This window comes from Plodia interpunctella, chromosome Z, assembly GCF_027563975.2.
Source record: "Plodia interpunctella isolate USDA-ARS_2022_Savannah chromosome Z, ilPloInte3.2, whole genome shotgun sequence".
NCBI classification, from domain to species: Eukaryota; Metazoa; Arthropoda; class Insecta; order Lepidoptera; family Pyralidae; genus Plodia; species Plodia interpunctella.
In genome coordinates, this window is record NC_071324.2 from 5,415,504 (window position 1) to 5,436,115 (window position 20,612).

Genomic DNA, 20,612 nt, shown 5'->3' on the forward strand with positions numbered 1-20,612 from the left:
AACAACCTCAAAATATAGATAATTTTTTATAATTGGTACCTAATTAAAAATTTTATATTCATCTAATGTGGTCATTTTATTAAATGAATCCAGTAACAAATTGAGTGGTTTTCCGCGCATACGCACCAAAGAATATTCCCAAGATAACTAAATTTCCTCGTAGAAATGCCGGAAAGATCAGTCTACTTTCCCTTTTAGTTTTTTTTGGGTATTTGGTCTAATGTGCACAAGTTGAAGTAGGTTTTTATTATATATAAATTCTTTAAAAGAGATTTGTAAAAAAAAAAATAGGACACAAATTTAGGCACATGTATTTGATATTACATTCTAGTTTTATACTCTGTGATCCTGCTCTTTCGGATTCACCTCCTTTACTTATGAATATTTAAATTCTCTGCATCGAGATTTCCATAGAATGCACCTGAAATGTTATTGTAAAACTTTTGACTCACAATGTATAACTAAACTTACTGTACGAGATTTATCACAATATCATAATAGAAGTTACATCCTATAGTTTTATTCGATTTTGTGGGTACATGAGGATTATGTTTTGTTTTACGCGTAATAGGTGTTTGTGGTAACAATATCTCCAAGCCGTATTTATTAGTGATGTCAATATTTAGAAATACTAATCTATTATATAAAAATATAATTTAATTTAGAATATGACGTGAAAAAGTGCCTAATTTCTGAATATTTAAATAATTTGATTAGATTTAGATTTTTTCATTATTTCTTTAAAGGAGGCTATCGTAATATTTAACCTAAATCTTCAAAATATATATAATAGTTAAGTTTTACATGGACCCTGGGCGTTACCCCTAAATTGCAACCAGAAACAAGAGTGAGAGAGATGCGATATGACCGTCATTTGAACCATTGTGTAGCTGTAAGAAATATGTACATATTTTATTTAATACCAGCGGTCCGCCCCGGATTTGGTCAGGTAAATCTAAAATAAAAGAAGTAGCTTGTACCACTACAGATGGTTTCGTCTATCTCCCTGCCAAATTTTATCAAAATCGGTCCAGTAGTTTTTGAGTTTATTTATCACAAACAAAAATACAAATCTTTTCTCCCCATAAAAATAATTCTCAATAAGTCTGGATAATATTAAATTACCTAATTCCTTTTTTAGTCTCAGAGACATTGTTTCCGTAATAAATAAAGCTGTGTGTATTCTATGTTCACGTGCCTTTGCACCACGATTGTTTTAACACAGCACCTTTATGAAATTCAAATGAGTAAGGGTCTTTGAGCCGTTTATATTTATTTATTTATTTACGAACAAGAATAGCAACGATAAGTTGTGTGATTTGCGTTCTAACCCGGATTTAGAGGTAAGATACAAAGTGAGCTCCAGTAGACACTGAAAGCCATGACGGGGCTTAAAAGCTCCGTCATATCTTTCATTTCACTCATACCATAAAGATATGTACGTATCAAAAATTTATAACGAGAAACGTAAAAGAACACTGACTTATTTTGTCCTTCATCACGTGACCTGCCCAATCTGTGATTTTGTGTGAGATTTAAGCCGGGAACTTGTTTGGTATCTCTCATCTCATTTGGTTATATACGCTCGTCGTCTTTTCTTGGTATTTGAAGCTTAGAGTTGTTGACGTAGACAATGGAAACGGGAATGTTTAATTTATGCAGAATTTGTAGGTACTCAAGTAACTATTGATCCCATGGTTTTAGATAGGTATATGTTTATGCTATCGTTAATGGTTATGCTGTCAGTCGATCAATTCGTAATTTGGGTTTTCATATAAGTAGCTTATACCTACATTGCATTGCAATAAATTTTTGGTTTCCTTTAGTATTGATCTTTTTTGAACTTACCTGTATTTATTATTTGAGTATTTCTAAAGTAAACATTTAGGTAAACAAATAAATAACATTTAATTATACTTTTGATAATATCATGAAATAAATAAAGTAACAGTTGAGTAGCTACCCGATGTCATAACTAAGCGGTAAACGCGACAAGTCAGCGCGACCCTACATGCCGCAGTCATATAAAAACACGCACAGCATTGCGTCGAATCGAGAAACGATGCACATTTCGCTCTCTTCGGATTTAGAGCGATCGATCCATTTAGGCAAGTATTATTTAATCTGTGGCATTGGTAACTTATTGATTTATAGCCGCTAATCCTCGCTGCCGGTGCAATATTATCGGAACTTGCCGAGTGTCAGTTGTGGGGTATTAATGCTCTTTAGGATTAATTGAAACGGATTAGAGACGCGTTTTATTTCTATTTTAAATTTATTTTTTTCATTAATTAGAATATGGAAGTATTTGATTCGAATTGCTCAAATCGTTCATAAAATAGGTACTGAGAATGCGCCATGAAAACCCATCACTACGTGACTTGTTGTAGCACAACGCTACATATCTTCGTAGCTGATCGTAGCAGTGCTACACAATGTGCTACGACTAGCTACGGTTCTACGAGGTTTTGTAATTCAAATCCTATTAATCATACTAATACTATAAATGCGAAAGTCTACGAGTTTCGGTGTTTGTTACTCTTTTAAATTCTTTGAAATTTGGTACAAGTGTGATATAAACTGGTATATCATAAAGGATACTTTTTATCCCGAAATTCTCACGTGAGCGAAGCTCCGGGGCACAGCTAACAGTTGTAAATAAGAATGTGTATAGTATTTGATCATTTAGTGAATTATAAGGTTACTGTGTGTAATATAATAATAATATTTAAACCTGCCACCGTTCCACTTACGGCCTAACAACATTTACTTAACCCAACATTCGAATTTTAATATCAGAGAGTACGTTAGGAAAAATACAAGCTTGTGGGTGAATGCCGAATTCCCCGCTTGTGCTCCTCCCCCTACCTCCCCCCTGGAGGTATGAAGGTGGACTAAAGTAAAGAGAGATCAGAAAATTATTCTTATAAATTTTGTGAATCTGTCGAATAGTTATTACATGGATCGACAAATCTATGTAGGTATGTATTGCTATCACGATCACTTTTATTATTAATAATATACTCAAATAAAAAATAACTTTCAAAATCACGTATTTCCCAACATATTATAATCAGTTAAGTAGATAGATGGTTATCTGTGGGCGAAGTGCGGCTTATCATTTCACTTCTCACCATCGAATAGATTCGAAATGAGACACAGTGAACCAATCATAACGCGCCATTGTGACGCAACGACAACCACACTGCAATGTCATTGGTCCGCTGCGTCTCACTTCGAATCGATTCGATGGTGAGAAATGAAATGCTAACCCGCACTAACCCCTCTATCTGTGTAATATTTACTTTACGCTAGTGGTGGGGAGCCCTTCATGAGAATTTCACGTGAGAGGGTCGGTAATAATTTTTGATAAAACTATTTAGACCATTCCCCTGTCTCGATTATCATGCAAGCTGGTTTGTTTATAACATTTTGAAAGCTTGAAATTGAAAATTTCTTTTTTCGTTATTTGTTTGAAACAGAAAAACTTCGTAATTTATTACTATTAATTTTCTGACTCACTCGTTTCGTATATTTATCTTTATGTTAGTCTGTAGTATTATAGGTTAATTGGATAGTGGATTATATTATTTGTATGAAATGTCACACCTTGAGATTGTTATTGGTTTAAGGGTTGTGGGTTTATTAAAATGTTCAAATACAGATCGACTTCAATTCGTGGATTCAATTTCTCTCTATCATCTTTATTCTATTCTTCATCTTTATATCAAATTAGCTGTTGCCCGTGGCTTCGCCCGTGTTATATTTCCGAGATGAAAGGAACTCTTAGTCCTTCTCCATACTTAAATCTACATATATGCAAAATTTCAAGTAGATTTGTTAAGTAAATGGAACGAGAAGAGTTAACAAGCATAATGCTTACTTTCGCATCTATAATATATTAGTAAGAATTTATGTTTAACTTGAATATTTAAACATATAGCGTGTACACCCGTACATAAACCCATTCTTAGGAAGAACGCTCAGCCCAACTTGCTGGATTTGTATAATTCATCCCAATAACGAAAACTTTCAACTGCCATTTCTCACCCCCAGGGGAGGCGGAATTGTGCGACCCTTTCCTACCCTATCCTAGGAATTTAAATTATTACTATCTGTGACACCTATGCATACTCGACACCTTCTCGTTAGTAGGTGATGAATATAATGATTGAGACATTTAAGTGAAAATTTTCTAGTCACCAAACATTAAAAAATTCATAGATGTGTTCCCTTGTAGGCTCCTAGTTTAAACAGTTATAAACTGAAGTGGAATTTGTACTCACGTATACATCACAGTACGGACTTTGTATATATGTCTAAGCCACATTTAAGTTTTTTGTGTTTTTGTGCATCTGTCTGTTCGAATTTTACAATAAATTTGCGACCGATTGAGTTGAAATTTAATACACAAGGAAAAATTTGATCCAAGAACTGACAAGTAACTTGATGTTTTTATTATAGAGGATATAAGTGTGTTTGGGTAAAAGTTTCGTAATATATATTTAGTGACATATTAATTGAAAGATATAAAATAATCATGGCCGTGAGAAGATGAATTAATAAATAGAAAATAACTTGGAACATGCTTTATTTTTCCTTTATTTAGCAAAGACTTGTATGTATTTTAGTATCGTGACTTTAAAGTCTTGGAAGACTAACTTTAAAAAGAATTAAACTTGTTTATATGCGATTTAATGTATAATGTTGATATACTCTGTTCACATTTCATAAAACCATTTGACTTAACAGAATGACAATATAATGGAAGTCTCTAAACTAACTTACCCGTAATCATATCAGAAACTTTAATGTTTGACTCAATTATTCATTCACATTTGGACAAAATTCTGTCTCACACATACGAGCAGTGTTTTGGCGAGTTGAGTAGGCATTTCGTCCCTCAACATTTTTGTCCCACGGGACGAAACTCTTACAATAAAATAAATATGTTTTGTATATGCGTTTTCAAGTGATTTATATAAAAGTTTATCAGTACATACATACTTCAATCTTAATATGTAACTAATAACGTCATACATTGTATGACGTACAAGGTTATATGAATAAATTTATATCTAGCATCTTTTACAACAATTATTGATTGGTTACACATACAAAAAGTACGAGTTTAATAAAAAATCTTAATAAAAAATCTCAAAAAAACATTTCATTTAATATATAGAGATATGTCGAAAATACTAAACAAACTTGGGAAATATCCCGTGTTCGTTCTAGGAGTCAGTCCAACTAAATTGCTGGTATACGTTTAGAAAACAACTTTACAAATTAAACTTGAGCTGAATCCATAAAAACTACTTACTTCGATTACTTACTTAAAACGCAAGGTTTCTTCTAGATATCATATCTTTATACAAATTCTTACTAATATAAAAAAAATATTAGATCAATGTTTTTATTTATTTCTTTTTTGTTTGCAAAGCCTATTTTAATGAAACTTGGCACAAAAACATAAGCACGTGTTTTTACGTCTCATGAGACGAAGCGGCTTTATAATTTATATGACGACTAGTTGTCCATTCCGTCTTTGCTCAAGTCATATAAATTATAAAGCCACTTCGCCTCATGAGACGAAAATGTTGTGGGATGAAACGCTTGGCGAGTTCAGAGTTGCAAATTGAAATCGCAAGGGTTCCGTAGCCCGTCAATAAACATTGATTAAAAGCGAGACGTATCATTGTTCGCTGTATATTTTAATTATAAGACTTAGCTTGAGGGCCGACCCTTTGGGTGCAAAGGGCCTCTTTCGTTCGTTTTGTTGGTGGAAATCGTCGGCGTGGGCTCATGTACCTTTGTTTTCTTACGTTACAGCGTTTAATTACGTTTCCTATTATTAAAGATAATATGGTTCTCAAATAAATCATATTCAAACATTATCTCTTTACTTAAATTTGTGCTAAAGAAATAAGCTTTGGCATCTAAATTAACATTATTTTAAAGGGATTGATGTTTAAAGGAATTTGTTGAGAAGAATTCAATGTTTATATTTCGTTAAGCTTCAGCTTTTCCGCACCCCTCAGCAACGAGTTATATATTTTTAAAGCATATTGTCAATATTCTTTAAGTGCAGTCTGTGAATGGACTTCACACGGCGGATTATAGCGACCTACGCGAACAATATAAAAACATAAAGATTTTTTGATATTGATATGATAATAACTTACGTAATAACTTAAGACAGAAGGCCCCTCAAGTAAGAACTAAGTAAATTAATCGACTTGGTATTACATGGATCTCATAACTTTTTGCAGTAGAAAAACTAAGCTGCGAGACTTGGGTTTTTTACAGCATGTTTTTGATGGCATATATTTCTACAGGTATTCCAACTCGAAAAGAAGATTAAAATAGTATTTTTATAAAATGTCATAAAAAGAATAGTGAAACGTAAAAGCAAACAATTGTCGGATCAAACAATACAAAAGTTCCGTGCAAAACTCGTCATGTACCATTTATTTCAGTTGACAGCAAAATCATTGGACAAAAGAGTGGAATATGGCGGCGGCTCGACAAGTCGACAATCCAGGCGTATTCCGAGACAATTAGGGTTGCCAACATTACTATAAAAATACAATTATTTCAAAGCACTAGTATTCTATTGCAGGGTATATTTATCCCGCTTTCGAGGCTGTGATGCCGTGAAACCCAAGGTCATCGTAAAATGTAATTAAAATATCGAACTTTGATTAAACAACTGTTGACCCGCCGAGGTTTAATGTCACATAAAAAACTATGCTATTTCATTCCTTGCATATAAATTATTACATTTTTCTATACTAACTGATTGCACCTTATATTTTATGTGTACTGACTACAAAAAAAGGAAATTTGGTATAAAAGGTTGGCAACCCTTGTGAAAATACGTATAAACAAAGGCATTAGGTGTCGCCCGCGTCAGATGCTGCATTAACACCTGCATACAGGGACCCAGCCAATTTGCGACTCGCTTTACTATTTGTATTAGCTTTACTTACATTTATCAGAAGCAAAACTGAAGAAAAACCCTTCATATCATAAAACTAGCGGCTTCGTTCGGGTAAAACCAACAGCGGCAGTAGGTGAAATTTACCTTGCACATTTGATAGACAGACGGAACATGTGTAATCTGTACTGTAATATTTTTTTGACTTTTATATTTTTTACACATACAATTAATACATACTGATTGTGTATTTGCGAACATAGGTTTAGTATCTCGCTAATCCTATCTATGACATTGTTACTGGAAGTCTGTGACATTGTAAAGCCTGTCACGTACTATAGTGTTAAGTTTACTAAACCTCCTCGAGCGGTTCACATGTTCGTAATACTTGCGCTGTCACATTATTAATTCTATGGCAATATGTATTTCTAAGGCCACTTTTACACAAGTCAGTTCATTACATTTATTTTTAAGTCGCGGAAAGTTTAATTTCATACGTACTCATAGACTATTGATTTTTCTTTGGACTTTTTTGAAGAAATTTGGCAAATATTGAGTGCAAACCCATCTCTGGTATCGGCTGAATCAAACGCCATTTCGGCAAATTGGATAACAATATTTGTATGAATGTACTTTCTAGATCAATGGTTAATAGAGTTAATGTACATCCAAATAATTCGTTCATTATAATGTTTTTTTTTTTTCAAGATATTTTCAATTCTCACTGCTACTGCACTGCTCACGGTTGCGGGAACAAGTCATATTCAATATTAAATATTCAATTATTAATATTCAATTATTATTAAAAAAAATATCAATTTATTGAAAGGATAAAACAATCTACTACAAGATCTACTAACTGTGCATATTAATTGATATCTTCAGGAACGACTTACGATTATGATGATAAATCATCATATAATTACGAATAGGCGCTTTAAATCTCTTTATTATAAATATATCTCTTTCGCCACATTGGATTAATTTTAAACTCGTTATAAACAAAAGTTTTGGGTGCTAATTATATTAAAAACTGGATGGTGGAGTGACGTAATATTTTGAGACAAGGGTATACACATACATTAATCATTTTTGGGGTACCATATCACCCGTATCTCGGGTAAAGTCGCAGAGAACAGCTGGTAACACTTGTTCCCACCATCTTACCTTTATGCATATGATTTACGGCAATCGTATTACATAGAGAAACCTTGAACAATTATTACTAGTGTAATAGTATAGGTACATTAGTTATGTTGTATGCCTATATTATGACATTTAAGGTAGGTCGGATAATTTTTATTTTTTTCAATTGAATCATTCGAGAAATATGATAGCGCAATTAGCTTTCGAATAACTTCCAAAACAAGAAAGTAAACATTAGGTAAGTAGCTGAACTCTGTAACGATAACTAAACAAGCAAACAACCCACCTGACCGGGCTGTATAAACAAGTCTCAATTTAATTAAAGTTAAACAAACAACTATAACATTCCATTTATTTTATTCATCATCGTATCTAAGAGCGAGGTTCTTGCCTGGAGAGTTTCTTCTCTCTTAGTTAATTGCATCACTTTTTGATTCGACATGACGCCCACTTTATCTTTTATTTGCCTGATGTAACTCTTTCCTTTTCTTCCTGGACCACTTCTTCCTTCTAATTTTCCTTTTATCATTTAACTAAAGAATGCATTGTATCGTTTCAAGTGCCATAATATTTTCCCTCTTCTAGATACAACATCCTAATTTAAGGAAGTAATGAAATAATTGTAATATGATATATTCATTTAAATATATAATTTCTATGTAAATATGTATTCCATCTTGGATTAATAGTTAAAGCAAGCGATAAATTGCAAGTGTACGATAATAAACTGGTGCCGATTTCACATGCCATGAGGCTCAAACCGAGCGAAGCCTACAATTGTATGTAGTTAGCATCGCCACGCAAACTATTGTCATAGTTATCGCACTCATTACTATTGCATACTTAAGTCGACATTATTGTATGATGTCTATGTATTATGTCAAATATTGAACCTGGTAACGATAGTACGATTTATAAATGTAATCTCTAATAACCTACGTCAACAAAAGAAGAAAAGGTTTGGTTTTTCGATTTTATAGTTAATTTTATGTGTTTAACAATAAAATTATTTTTATGTTCATTTAAAAAAATTAAGTTCATTTATAAACTCTAGGCGTAAAAAATATGCTACTTGAAAATATAGAAAAATATTTACTATATTTGTCGAAATCAGTTCACTTTTTTTCTCTAAGTACGATTTAGACCTAATAATTTTAGTTGATTATGAAAACATGCATAGCTCTAATCCGAGCTTGTAATGAATCCTGCATGGTCCCAAGTATGAGTTAACAGATTATATCATGTATGTTTAATTTATCTTCTGCGAGCGGGGCGAGCTTAATAAATTCACATGCAGAATTTCTTATGAACTCGGGGCGAATACTTTGTTATTCATAAACTCGAAAACAAAGTGCGTATTTTTCGTCTGTTTGAATAGAATATTATCAAAAGCGATATTATTAGCGTTACTATTCTGTGGGTTAAATATACATATGTGGTATAAAAATAGGTTAAATGTATGTTTGTAATTAGTGCAGCTTAATGGTGAACGTTAATGGAGCTAAAATATTTTATTGCAAGGCTGGTTACATAACCAGCCTTGCAATAAAATATTTTAGCTCCATTTGGATACACGCTGTGTCACGCGAGAAGCGTTCCATTCCTGTAGCTTTTGATTGGATCTTTGAAAGATTTTTTCTGCATTACAAACTATTTCACAACGAAATAGAATTACTATATTTTTGTAATTTCTTTGTAGTAGAACAAACAACAAAGTAGTCACAAATAAAAAATCACAATATAAATGACATTGAAGTGAATGTTATCTTCTTTCTGTTTACCTACAGATTATCAATTTTCGTATATTTTGGTTTCATGTTACTTCTAAAGAGTAATTGTTTAAAGGCTTTAAATCGAATCAGTCGCTTGCTGGCTTAGAAATCATTATAGGTATTTAATTTTATTACAGGATCTTTTTATCCAAACAATGCATAAACAAGCAAATCGGCATTTATCGTCCCGAACGTAACATTTGCATATTCATGGCACGAGAAGCCCCTTCGTTTAATGACAACCGCGGAATGATCGTTAAATCCAGCAAAAACTGACACGTCATCGTTATTTCACTTTTTTTTTTATTCAACCATACATTTTAAGTGCGCCAGCCTGTCGGTCCTTTGTCTTCCCTATGTCAGTATCCATCCTTGTTCAAAGCCATGTTAAATCCTTTGTTATGTTTAAAAAATATGTTCACCTGCTTTGTTTCATATTATTGGTATAAGCAAATTCTGAACTATTTCGTTCTTTCTCCACGAAGAAATTTCATAAAATCCTGTCTTAGCGGACGTCTCCTCATCACAACCTACCTTCGTGCAAAATTTCATCTTCATCGGCTTAGTAGTTTTCGAGATTTCGTAATGAGTGGGTGAATATTTTTCGCTTTTATATCTATACTATTATTATAATATAATAGGTGTTAGGTAAGCGTTTGTGAGTGTGATTGTTTCGCTATTAGAAAGGTACATTATCCAAAATTGCTCTAAGCTATATTTTATCTCAAAATACCCACGGAAACGCGGCCAGGGCATCTAGTATATTATATAGTTATAATAATAATAGTAAACTTTACTAATTAAAATAAAATTAAAGGTTAAATACTTGAATGGTAAATCGATCAAGTACATTTAACATTGAAACTGTCAGTTCTGAAAATATGAATTTATCTAATTAGAAAGCGTGATAATAAAAATCAAAGAAATGTAAAAACGTAGCTAAGTCGGCGATTTTATCCGAACAATTCATTTCGATGACATGTCACCGGAGACAGACATTACAATGGCGGAGGCGTATTGTTGAAATTCCTGTCGTATACCGCGTGTCGTATCAGTTCGTCACGTACCATGGAAAAAATAAATTAAATCAATTTGAGTGGAGTCTTCACAGACGGTTGCGGACGTGCAGTCGCGAAATCTGACAGGTGACGCTTGCCCACAATACGCTTAATGCTGGAAATAAAATATATTATTTTCCACCCGCGTCCAAATTTCCTTTCTCCTGTTATTTTTTATAGTTTTAATTTTCTTTTGCCCATGACTCCAACCGCGTGGGTTTCTCAAGAACAGCGTTGTTTCTGATATAAGGTACTTATATACTCTCTGTACTCCTAGCTAATCGCTTGCAAAATTTCAAGAAGATAGTTTGAGTAGTATTTATTGGCGTCAAACAGACAACTCAATTAGGCATATATTTAAAAGGAACTCAATACATTAATAAAATAGAAAATTGTTTGTACTTTTATTATGAAAAGAAATAATAAGGCGATGAAGAAATAATAAAAGAATACCTAATTTAAAATAAAACCCGCCTTCATAAGAATTAGATAGTACGAGTAGCTAAATAGAAAATCTACTGAAAGGAAAAAAAAACGTTAATAATTCAATATACATAACCTGCAGTCGGAGGCACGTAATTAATGAGAATGATTTGAATTTTATAATTTTATGAATGTTGTTAGAGTGTCGCGCACGCACCCCCCCGCGACGGGTGTGTTTGCTCTAAAATAAATCGGTAACCGTTGAGTTGTTTCGTGGTTAACATTTAAAATGACGCAAGTTGTAAAGTGCAGTGCATGTAATATCGTCATTGACGAATTGCTTTGTTACATACAGGACAAAGTATCGATAGCTGATGAGGAAACTCTTGTGCGTATATGTACCTCGTCTTTTTCGAGTGAAGAAATTAAAAACGCAAAGTCACTTCTGTTCGAATCTATTCCAACAGACGTGAGGAAAATACACCGGAAAAATAAGGGAAAAGAAGGGCGCGAGGTGGGTGATATTATAAATTTATTTAAATCTACAGAACCAGATATAATGCCCATTTTTGTAGCGAAAAATTTAAATAAACTTCCACCGATTTCATTCGATCACTTAGATTGTTCCAAACTTCTAAAGGATATGATGAAGATAAGGGCTGATGTCGAGATAATTAAATCGACGTATGCTACGATCGATAGCATACAGGCATTAGAAACGGAAATTAATTTGATAAAAACAAATTCCTTGCCGCCAACATTGGCTTTAAAGGTAAACACAAAGCGCGGCGCTTGGCTAGACAGTGGTCCGATGGGGCTTTCTAACGATGACTTCAACAATTTAAGCAACGATAATCATGCGATTAATGAAAACAATTCTTTGGAAGCAGAATCATTTTTGCGTTATCGAAGTTTGAGGGTAGATGAAGATAATATTCAGCGTGATTTGAATGAGCGGCAACGGTCTATAGAACGAGCGCAGACGAGCGAGGTTGCAGCCCGCGGTGCGGGAGGGAGCCCTTCAACCGCAAGTGACGAAGCGAGCGCCCAGACCGGTTCCGCTCAGGTGACGTCAGATTCGCATAGCGGGACAAGTAACGATAAGGCCGCCCGTAAACAAGGTGAGCGTTCATCGATGCAACAAACTACGAGTACGAGGAATGAAAGCGAAAATGATGGATGGCAAGAGATCACATATCGAAAAAAACAAAAGAAGTATCGATATGTGGGAAAATCGGGTATTGCAAGAGATTCGGAATGTACCTTTAGGGCGGCAGATGTAAAACTTCCTATGTTTATAACTAATGTACATATGTCCACAAGGGAAAAAGACATAGTAGACTATATATTTAAGAAGACGAAGGAAACAGTTTACCTTGAGAAAATTAATATGAAAGTTGAAAGAGGACATAAAGCTTATAAGTTTTTCATATCGGAAGCTAATTTACCAATGTATATGGATGAAGCGATGTGGCCAGCTGGAGTAATATTTAGACGCTTTGTTAGTTTTACACAAAGAAAAAAGTTGGAAACCGGCCAGGACAAACCCCATAATGGATAGTACCTCCCATAAGTTTGCCACTTTTAACTGTAAAAACGTAAAAAGATCCATTGAGGATGTGAGAAGATTATGTCAGACGTGTGATATCATATGCCTTCAAGAAACGTGGCTGCTCCCGCACGACATTCCTGTTATAGGAACTATTGACAGCGAATTTGGGTACACGGCGACGTCTGCGGTCGACACGTCTGCGGGCATCCTTAGGGGTCGGCCGTATGGAGGCACGGCGTTATTATGGCGGTATAGTGCTTTTCAACAAGTGACAGTGCTGCAATGCGATAATAATCGAATTTGTGCTATAAAAATCACAACGGGAGATAGGCCAGTGATAGTGTTAAATGTGTACTTACCAACAAACAGTGCCGAAAACCTACCGGAATTTGTCGATTGTTTAAGTGTTGTTAGTGCTATTATTGACGAATATGGAATCGATGCGGTGTTTATTATGGGAGATTTTAACGCGAATCCGGGTGAGTTGTTTTACAGAGAGCTTATTAGTATTTGTGATGATCAGTTGTGGTCGTGTTTAGACGTAGATAGGCTGCATCCTAGTACATTTACTTTTATTAGTGATGCGCATGGAACACGCAGCTGGCTCGACCACTGTGTTTCAACTCACTCGGCTGGGCAATTGGTTACGGATGTTTATGTCTTGTATGACACTTGGTGGTCGGATCACTTCCCACTTATTATTCACTGTGATTTAAAACTGATATCACCCAAAGTCAGGAGTAATTTTAAGGATGAAAATAAGGACGTCCAGTGGGGTAGTAGAAGTGAGGAACAGACAATACAATATACCTCAGAGTGTCATAAAAGACTGAAACAAATTGATTTTCCTTCGGATTTTGTTACATGTGCAGATCATTTTTGTAATAATCGTGGACACAGGCGTACGCTAGACAGGCTATATTCTGACATTGTGGCCGCACTCCGTGACGCTGCCACGGTGGGTCGGGGTAGCGGACGTCGGGGTGGGAGTGGTCCGCGCATTATTGGGTGGAACAAGCATGTCAGAGAGGCTCACGTAGTGGCCAGGTCTAAATTTAGGGACTGGGTCCTATGTGGAAGACCGAGGTCCGGTATTGTTTACAAAGAAATGTATAAAAGTAAACAAATTTTTAAGGGAAGGTTAAAATGGTGTCAAGAAAATCAGGACCGATTGAAAATGGAATCCCTAGCGGAAAAATATTCCAAGGGCGACTTTCGTAGCTTCTGGAGCGACACCAGTAAATTCAATGTACGACCTGGCCTTCCCGTGAGCGTCGCTGGTTGCAGTGATCCAAAGGACATTGCCAATGTGTTTAAGGATCACTTTTCTGTTCATTCACCGCTTGGTCCGCCGCGGGAGGTGCTCAGTGCTGACTTAGGTAGTAAAAAGGTGGGGGCGTCATTTCTTGCGAAAGACGTTGCCAAAGTCATAAAACTCATCTCTAAAGGAAAGTCTCCGGGTCATGACGGTCTCAGCATTGAGCACTTGCTGTTTGCCGGACCTCATATTAATAGGGTATTAGCTATGTTCTACTCTCTGTGCGTGAGCCATTCCTACTTGCCGGGGGATTTCATGAAAACGGTGGTAGTACCTATAGTGAAAAATAAAACGGGAGATCTCACGGATAAAAGTAACTATAGGCCCATATCCCTTGCTACCATTATAGCCAAGGTATTTGACGGATTGCTTAATACACTGCTGGACAAATACATTGTGCTTCATGACAATCAATTTGGATTTCGACCCCGATTGTCGACTGAGAGTGCCATACTGTGTCTTAAGCATACCGTCAAATATTATACTGACCGCAAAACTCCTGTGTACGGCTGCTTTCTCGACCTGTCACAGGCTTTTGACTTAGTTCGATATGACTTACTGTGGAGTAAGTTAAGGAGCGTAAAATTACCACTTGAATTTGTAAACATGTTTCAGTACTGGTACGCTCATCAAACAAATAGCGTGCGTTGGGCGGGTGCAGTGTCGGAATCATATGGGTTAGCTTGCGGCGTGAGACAGGGCGGATTAACATCTCCTACCCTCTTCAATTTATATATTAATGAGTTGATCATCGAGCTCAGTAGCCAACATGTTGGCTGTCACGTTGATGGAGTTTGCGTCAACAATTTAAGTTATGCGGACGACATGGCGCTGTTGAGCGCGTCGGTCTGCGGTCTGAGAAAGCTCGTTGAAATTTGCGAGAAGTACGCGTGTGGCCACGGACTTTTGTATAACGTTAAGAAAAGTCAAGGTATGGTCTTTAGGGCGGGTACTAATTGTCCCAGGGATGTACCACCGGTAAGAATAAGTGGTACGCCTCTGCAGTGGGTTTCTCAATTTAAATACTTAGGTCATATTATAGCTGCCGACCTTAAGGATAATGCCGACATTGACAGGGAGCGGAGGGCATTGTCAATCAGAGCCAACATGATTGCCCGCAGGTTTGCACGATGTTCACGGCAGGTCAAAATTGCGCTGTTCAGGGCTTACTGTACGTCGTTGTATACCTGCAGCCTGTGGGCTGACTATACTAAAAGGAGTTACAATGACCTCCGCGTCCTTTACAATAACGCGTTCAGAGTGATATTGGGGCTGCCCCGATTCTGTAGCGCTTCGGGTATGTTTGCGGAGGCGCGAACAGACTGTTTTCATGCAGCCATGCGTAAGCGAAGTGCGTCCCTGGTGCGCAGAGTACGGACCAGCTCCAATGTCATTTTGAACATGATAGCCGACCGACTGGATTGTCCATACACCCGGTGTTGCTGTGAAAGACATGTCGCGGTGTCTATGCCGCTGAGGAGGTATTGACATCCTAAACTTTTAATTATTTGACATTTTTATTTTATTTTATTCCAAATTATGTTTTATTATTTTACTGTATGTGTTACTTTTAATTATTATGGTTATTTAATTTTCATTTGTATTAGATTGTATTTATTTTTATGTAATTGTTATAAAGTCGTGTATATGGATCTTTGTTGTCCGAAATAAATGAATTTTATTTATTTATTTTTTTTTTGTGTTAATTTTTAAATATTTCTTGCCTTTTTAGTTTATTTTCTATTCAGCTGTTTTATGCTATGACTGTTTCTTACTCAGGTGGTTTTTATTTGTGTAGGGACGTATTTTTTACTTACGTATTTTTCGGTAGACATTACGTATTCAGTTCTATTTATTGAAATAGTTTACATCTAAACTAAGATATCGGAATGACGCCTTAGTAAAAGTGGTTCTGACTGTTAAGCATTTTCTATTGAGGTGATGTCCTTGTAAATATATATACATATATATATTTGTAAATATATATAATTTTTAATTATATGATAATATTAATCGTATAAGATTGACACGCGTGACACGCCTTCTTCACATTTCTATATTCTGTGAAAGTATTAATCTTAGCAGCAGTCGTTAGGATGTATAGAACATGAGTACATCGAAGACTTCCACGATACTATACATCGATGATTAACATCAGCTGAGAAAGAAGCCAGGAAAATGCTCAATGCAGAAAAATGGTGAGATGAAACACATCGTTAAAATACATAAATAAATTTAGTCGTAGCTACTAGTAAAGTATTCATAATCGCAACAAATGTAAGTAGTTACGTCAAGGGTAAGCATTTACGGTCGCGTGTTTGGACGTTGCGCACATTATGACGGCCATAATACCATCAGGGCGATACTAAAATAGCATATGCCCGGCTAATGGGTGGACACAGATGTTTTTTTCGACTTATTACCAGTATTTCCTAATTTGATAAGCCAAAATATTCTCTATCACTAGTAATATTACGTTTGTTAGATTTTTTGCCTAATATTATTGACAACTAGATTCATAAAGATTAAAGCAGTTGAGTTTTAGTTGCATCAGTCAACTTTGACGTTGACTTTAACTGCGTCGCAATCGTATGGACAAAATGGCGTACTTAGCGAGTTTCTGCGCAGGTTAAAATTAACGTCAAAGTTGACTAATTGAATTACTTATTTCGCTAAATTTGCTAAGTCGATAGCTTTTAATCTGATTCCTTTTGTACACTAGGGTTTAAATTAGGATCAATTTATTCTATACAGGTGCATTTATTTAATATGGAGTACTTGTAAATGAACACTGCTTTACTCTCGTTTCTTAGTGAAATACTTTGCTTTGAGTTGTTCAACCCTATTACGTGATCATTGGTTCGTATTAAAAATAATGCTTTTGTTAATGAGAGGTATGATTAAAAACCTGTACTTTATTTAATATCAGTACAAGATTATATTCCTTTTATAGATAAGTCCTACATGTAATTTCATGAAAATATAAAATGATATTACATATGTCTATGGTACATATCAAGTTGAGGACTCTAATCCGATTATATCAGTATTATTGTTTTCTTCTTACAAAAAGCTTTTGAAATATATGAGGGTAAATATATAACATAATATCATTGTGAAATATTTTTACAAATACTTTTTATTCTATGATTCTGGGGTTGTGACTCCGCAAAGCAGGTCAGTGAAAATAAAAAGAGTAACCTGGTAGTCATTGTTTACTAACTTAATTCCTTTTATTATATATGATTATAGTAATTAGCTGCACCCTGAAGTCGGTTAAGCGGGAATTTCGGAATAAAATATCCTATTAATTATTCCAGGTTATATTCAACCCGTGTACCAAATTACGTAGCGAATCACCTAGTAGATTTTTCGTAAAAGCATACACACATAACTATATCCACATAAACTTTCGCATTTATAATATTAGCATAATAGTGGTGTGTTTTACCAGTTGTGTAGAAAAATAAAACACAGATTATTAAAACGGCTTCAATAGAAATTTTAGAAGTAGTCCCGCCGACAATGCAGTAGAAGTTTATTGTGAACACTTTTCAGACAATGAGATTGCAGTCTTGCTCACAGTAAAGATACACTAAGAAGGTGCTTTAATGTCTTAGAGCAAAATGAAAACAATATTGCAGCACTTGAGGGGATTACAAATATCCATTACAATGAGACTTGACATACAGGATATTGTGATTTGTAATTATAGTGATTTTCTTTAAATATCAAAACGTTTTTTATAACGTAAACACAAAAGGCACGTGCACATCTGAATCAAACTGTAGTGCTGCACACGCGCGTGTACAGTTTAAAGTTTGCTTTACAATTCCATATAAACAGATTTTCAACAGATTTCAGACAAAATTGTAACCTATATATTATTATTTAAGAGATTATGCCTTATCAATAATAAGGATAATTCCCTAATCACATTACAGTGTAGATATATAAAAATAGATGTGTAATTATAGTATAAACAGTGTAAATATAGCAGAGACAATAAACGTTAGCCATTTATTATAAGAAAAATGGTATTTGTTTCTTAATACCTACACATTATGTTAGTTGTTTAGTAAAAATAGTAGGTTTCGTATTACAAAATGTCAAGTATACGAAAAAAATTTCAAATGAACTATTACATTGGTTCACATTAAATGTACGGTGCAAAAGGCAAACGAGCCGCAAAGAATAGCTTTTTACGGACCGTCTAGCATTCCACCGCTTCTTGCTCTTACCAGAAATGAATTGTTTTTGCCATTTTTGGCTTACATATTGTTAGGTGAAATTACGTTATTGCATACCTCTGTGGCTCTTTAGCGCATTTATAGGTCAACTCAACTCAACTGGGTTCAACGTCACAAAGTTTAGAATCTATGGAAGTTAGTTTTTATGGTTTGTGCATTTATAGGTTATGGTCCCGTAATTTATAACAGGTGGTAGCAAAATAAAAATTAAACCAATGGAATTACAATCGTTTCAATTTTCGGTCACCTGCTCCGAATCCGGTTGGATACAATAATTTAATTTTATCCGTTACACAAAGGAATTATGTTCTTGAAAAATGAGGGGAAACTCATAAAGCAATTGCCCTGTCTGAAAACGGCTGACATAGCATTTGAAGATACGGTGGCGAGCTCTGAATTTATATCACTTACAGATTTAAAATCTCCTAAACTGTTTGAGCCGTAAAAGACCTGTTCGAGTGTAATCAGAGAGTTATTATCGAAAGCGTTGATATTTTGGACGAATCATAAAATTTAACTTTTGTAAGCGGAAATTTTCTATTTCGTATATTGTAATTATATTTCACAGGAGAAATAATAAACGCAAGAGTTAAAGTTGCTAAACTTCCACGAATATAAAGAACTAAAAGCCTGTCGAAATTTATAGTATAGTATTTGATGATATTTATTAAATACTTATAAAGTACCTAGGTAGCTACAATTTAAGTATTATCCGATTACGGTATAAGTTTATATCATAAATAAATGTGTATATAACAAATGAAATGATAGAGTTAGTAATTATAATCCCGTTCGCTCTCTTTACATCTAAGCATCTGGAACATTTTTGCCCTACGGCCTTTTATGTGGAAATGTTATATTCATAATGGGGCTGTGTTTCTGAGCCATGTTATCCCCGAGGCAACCTGACCCAACTCAGGGATTTTAATTAGCCAGTGATTTCCCAAGTGCACAAACCCCAAAGGCGAACTGGATAAAGTTTTAGAATTCATTCCTATGAGTACATTAGCAACGCGCAACAACATTTTCGACATTACATGACATTCGACATTCAAACTATGTTAAAACCAACGCCGCTTATAATTCGATTTCAATGTCGCACAATAAAAGCGCAAAATAAGAATTTGTCAGAATAATAAGAATCCATACAAAAATATTAACTATAAAAGTGTGTCAAAGTAAAGTGTACACAAACCACAGACACGTGTATAAATTGCGATGCGTAGCGTCGCGTCGCTTTTTAACGCAAGCGTGCAGACGAGACCTTAGAACATATCAAAGTATTTCAATTCAACATCCAAAATGGGCATTTAGAAGTAGCTTTGTGGATACATAATTTAATTACGTTTAATAAGTATTTGAAGCGGTGGTGGTGGTGGTTATAGACACCCGTCTGTGGATCAAAAGGATTATGAAAAGAAGAGAGGTAGTTACATATTTTTGTTGGTTTTTATTCGATAATCAGAATTGCCACCAATACATTTATCTATTTTCAGTTATTTTTAGGATATCTGTAAAGGGCGTTGCTGCAACTAATTACGAATTTGTATGCTAGGTTAGACCCTTATATCGGATCCCTAGCAACTAAAATATAACAGTCTTTGAGCTCAAACTTATCTCGTTGTTGACGTTGTCCCCTGTTGTTTATTACGCTTTTTTGCCTAAGTTTATTGATGGTTAATGACAGTTTTGTTAACTTTAAAAGCTAATGGTGTCGTAAGACGCCGATCTCAACTTATGCAACTGTAAGATCTATAGGAAAATTAATTCTGACATTCTCGTGTTTTGCTGGAGGCGAAGTCATTGAAGAAAAAACGAAATTAAAGATTAACGATTTCGACTTTGACTCAGCCAATTTGTCACGCATTTATGAGCTCCATATTGAATGTGGCGAACTTGGCGAATCTACCTTACATACTAGCGACTTACTACTAGACCAACTTTCATAGTCTATGTAACGGTTATTTTTCAAGTACATAAATGCATGGGAGGATTTCAAGTACATAAATATTTTAACGTATGTCAATAACCTAAGTTATTGACATACGTTAAAATATTGCTAAAAAAAGAATACAATTAAAAATAAAACAAACTTCTTTGGAACCACAGATAAAAGGATAATTGGAACATTTTGGCGATCAGTTGTTTTTCCA

The 20,612-nt window shown here is 34.8% G+C and overlaps 2 protein-coding genes across 2 annotated transcripts in view; both read left to right on the forward strand.

The window, feature by feature from the left end:
* The window catches only part of LOC128682999 (discoidin domain-containing receptor 2-like), a 184,092-nt gene that overhangs the window by 29,668 nt on the left and 133,812 nt on the right, over positions 1–20,612 (forward strand). The gene's annotated exons all lie outside the window — the stretch shown is intronic.
* Positions 12,751–15,872, forward strand: LOC128683000 (uncharacterized). Its single transcript, XM_053768112.2, has one exon. The coding sequence runs from the start codon at positions 12,893–12,895 to the stop codon at positions 15,695–15,697; it is 2,805 nt and encodes a 934-aa protein (XP_053624087.1). The 5' UTR covers positions 12,751–12,892; the 3' UTR covers positions 15,698–15,872.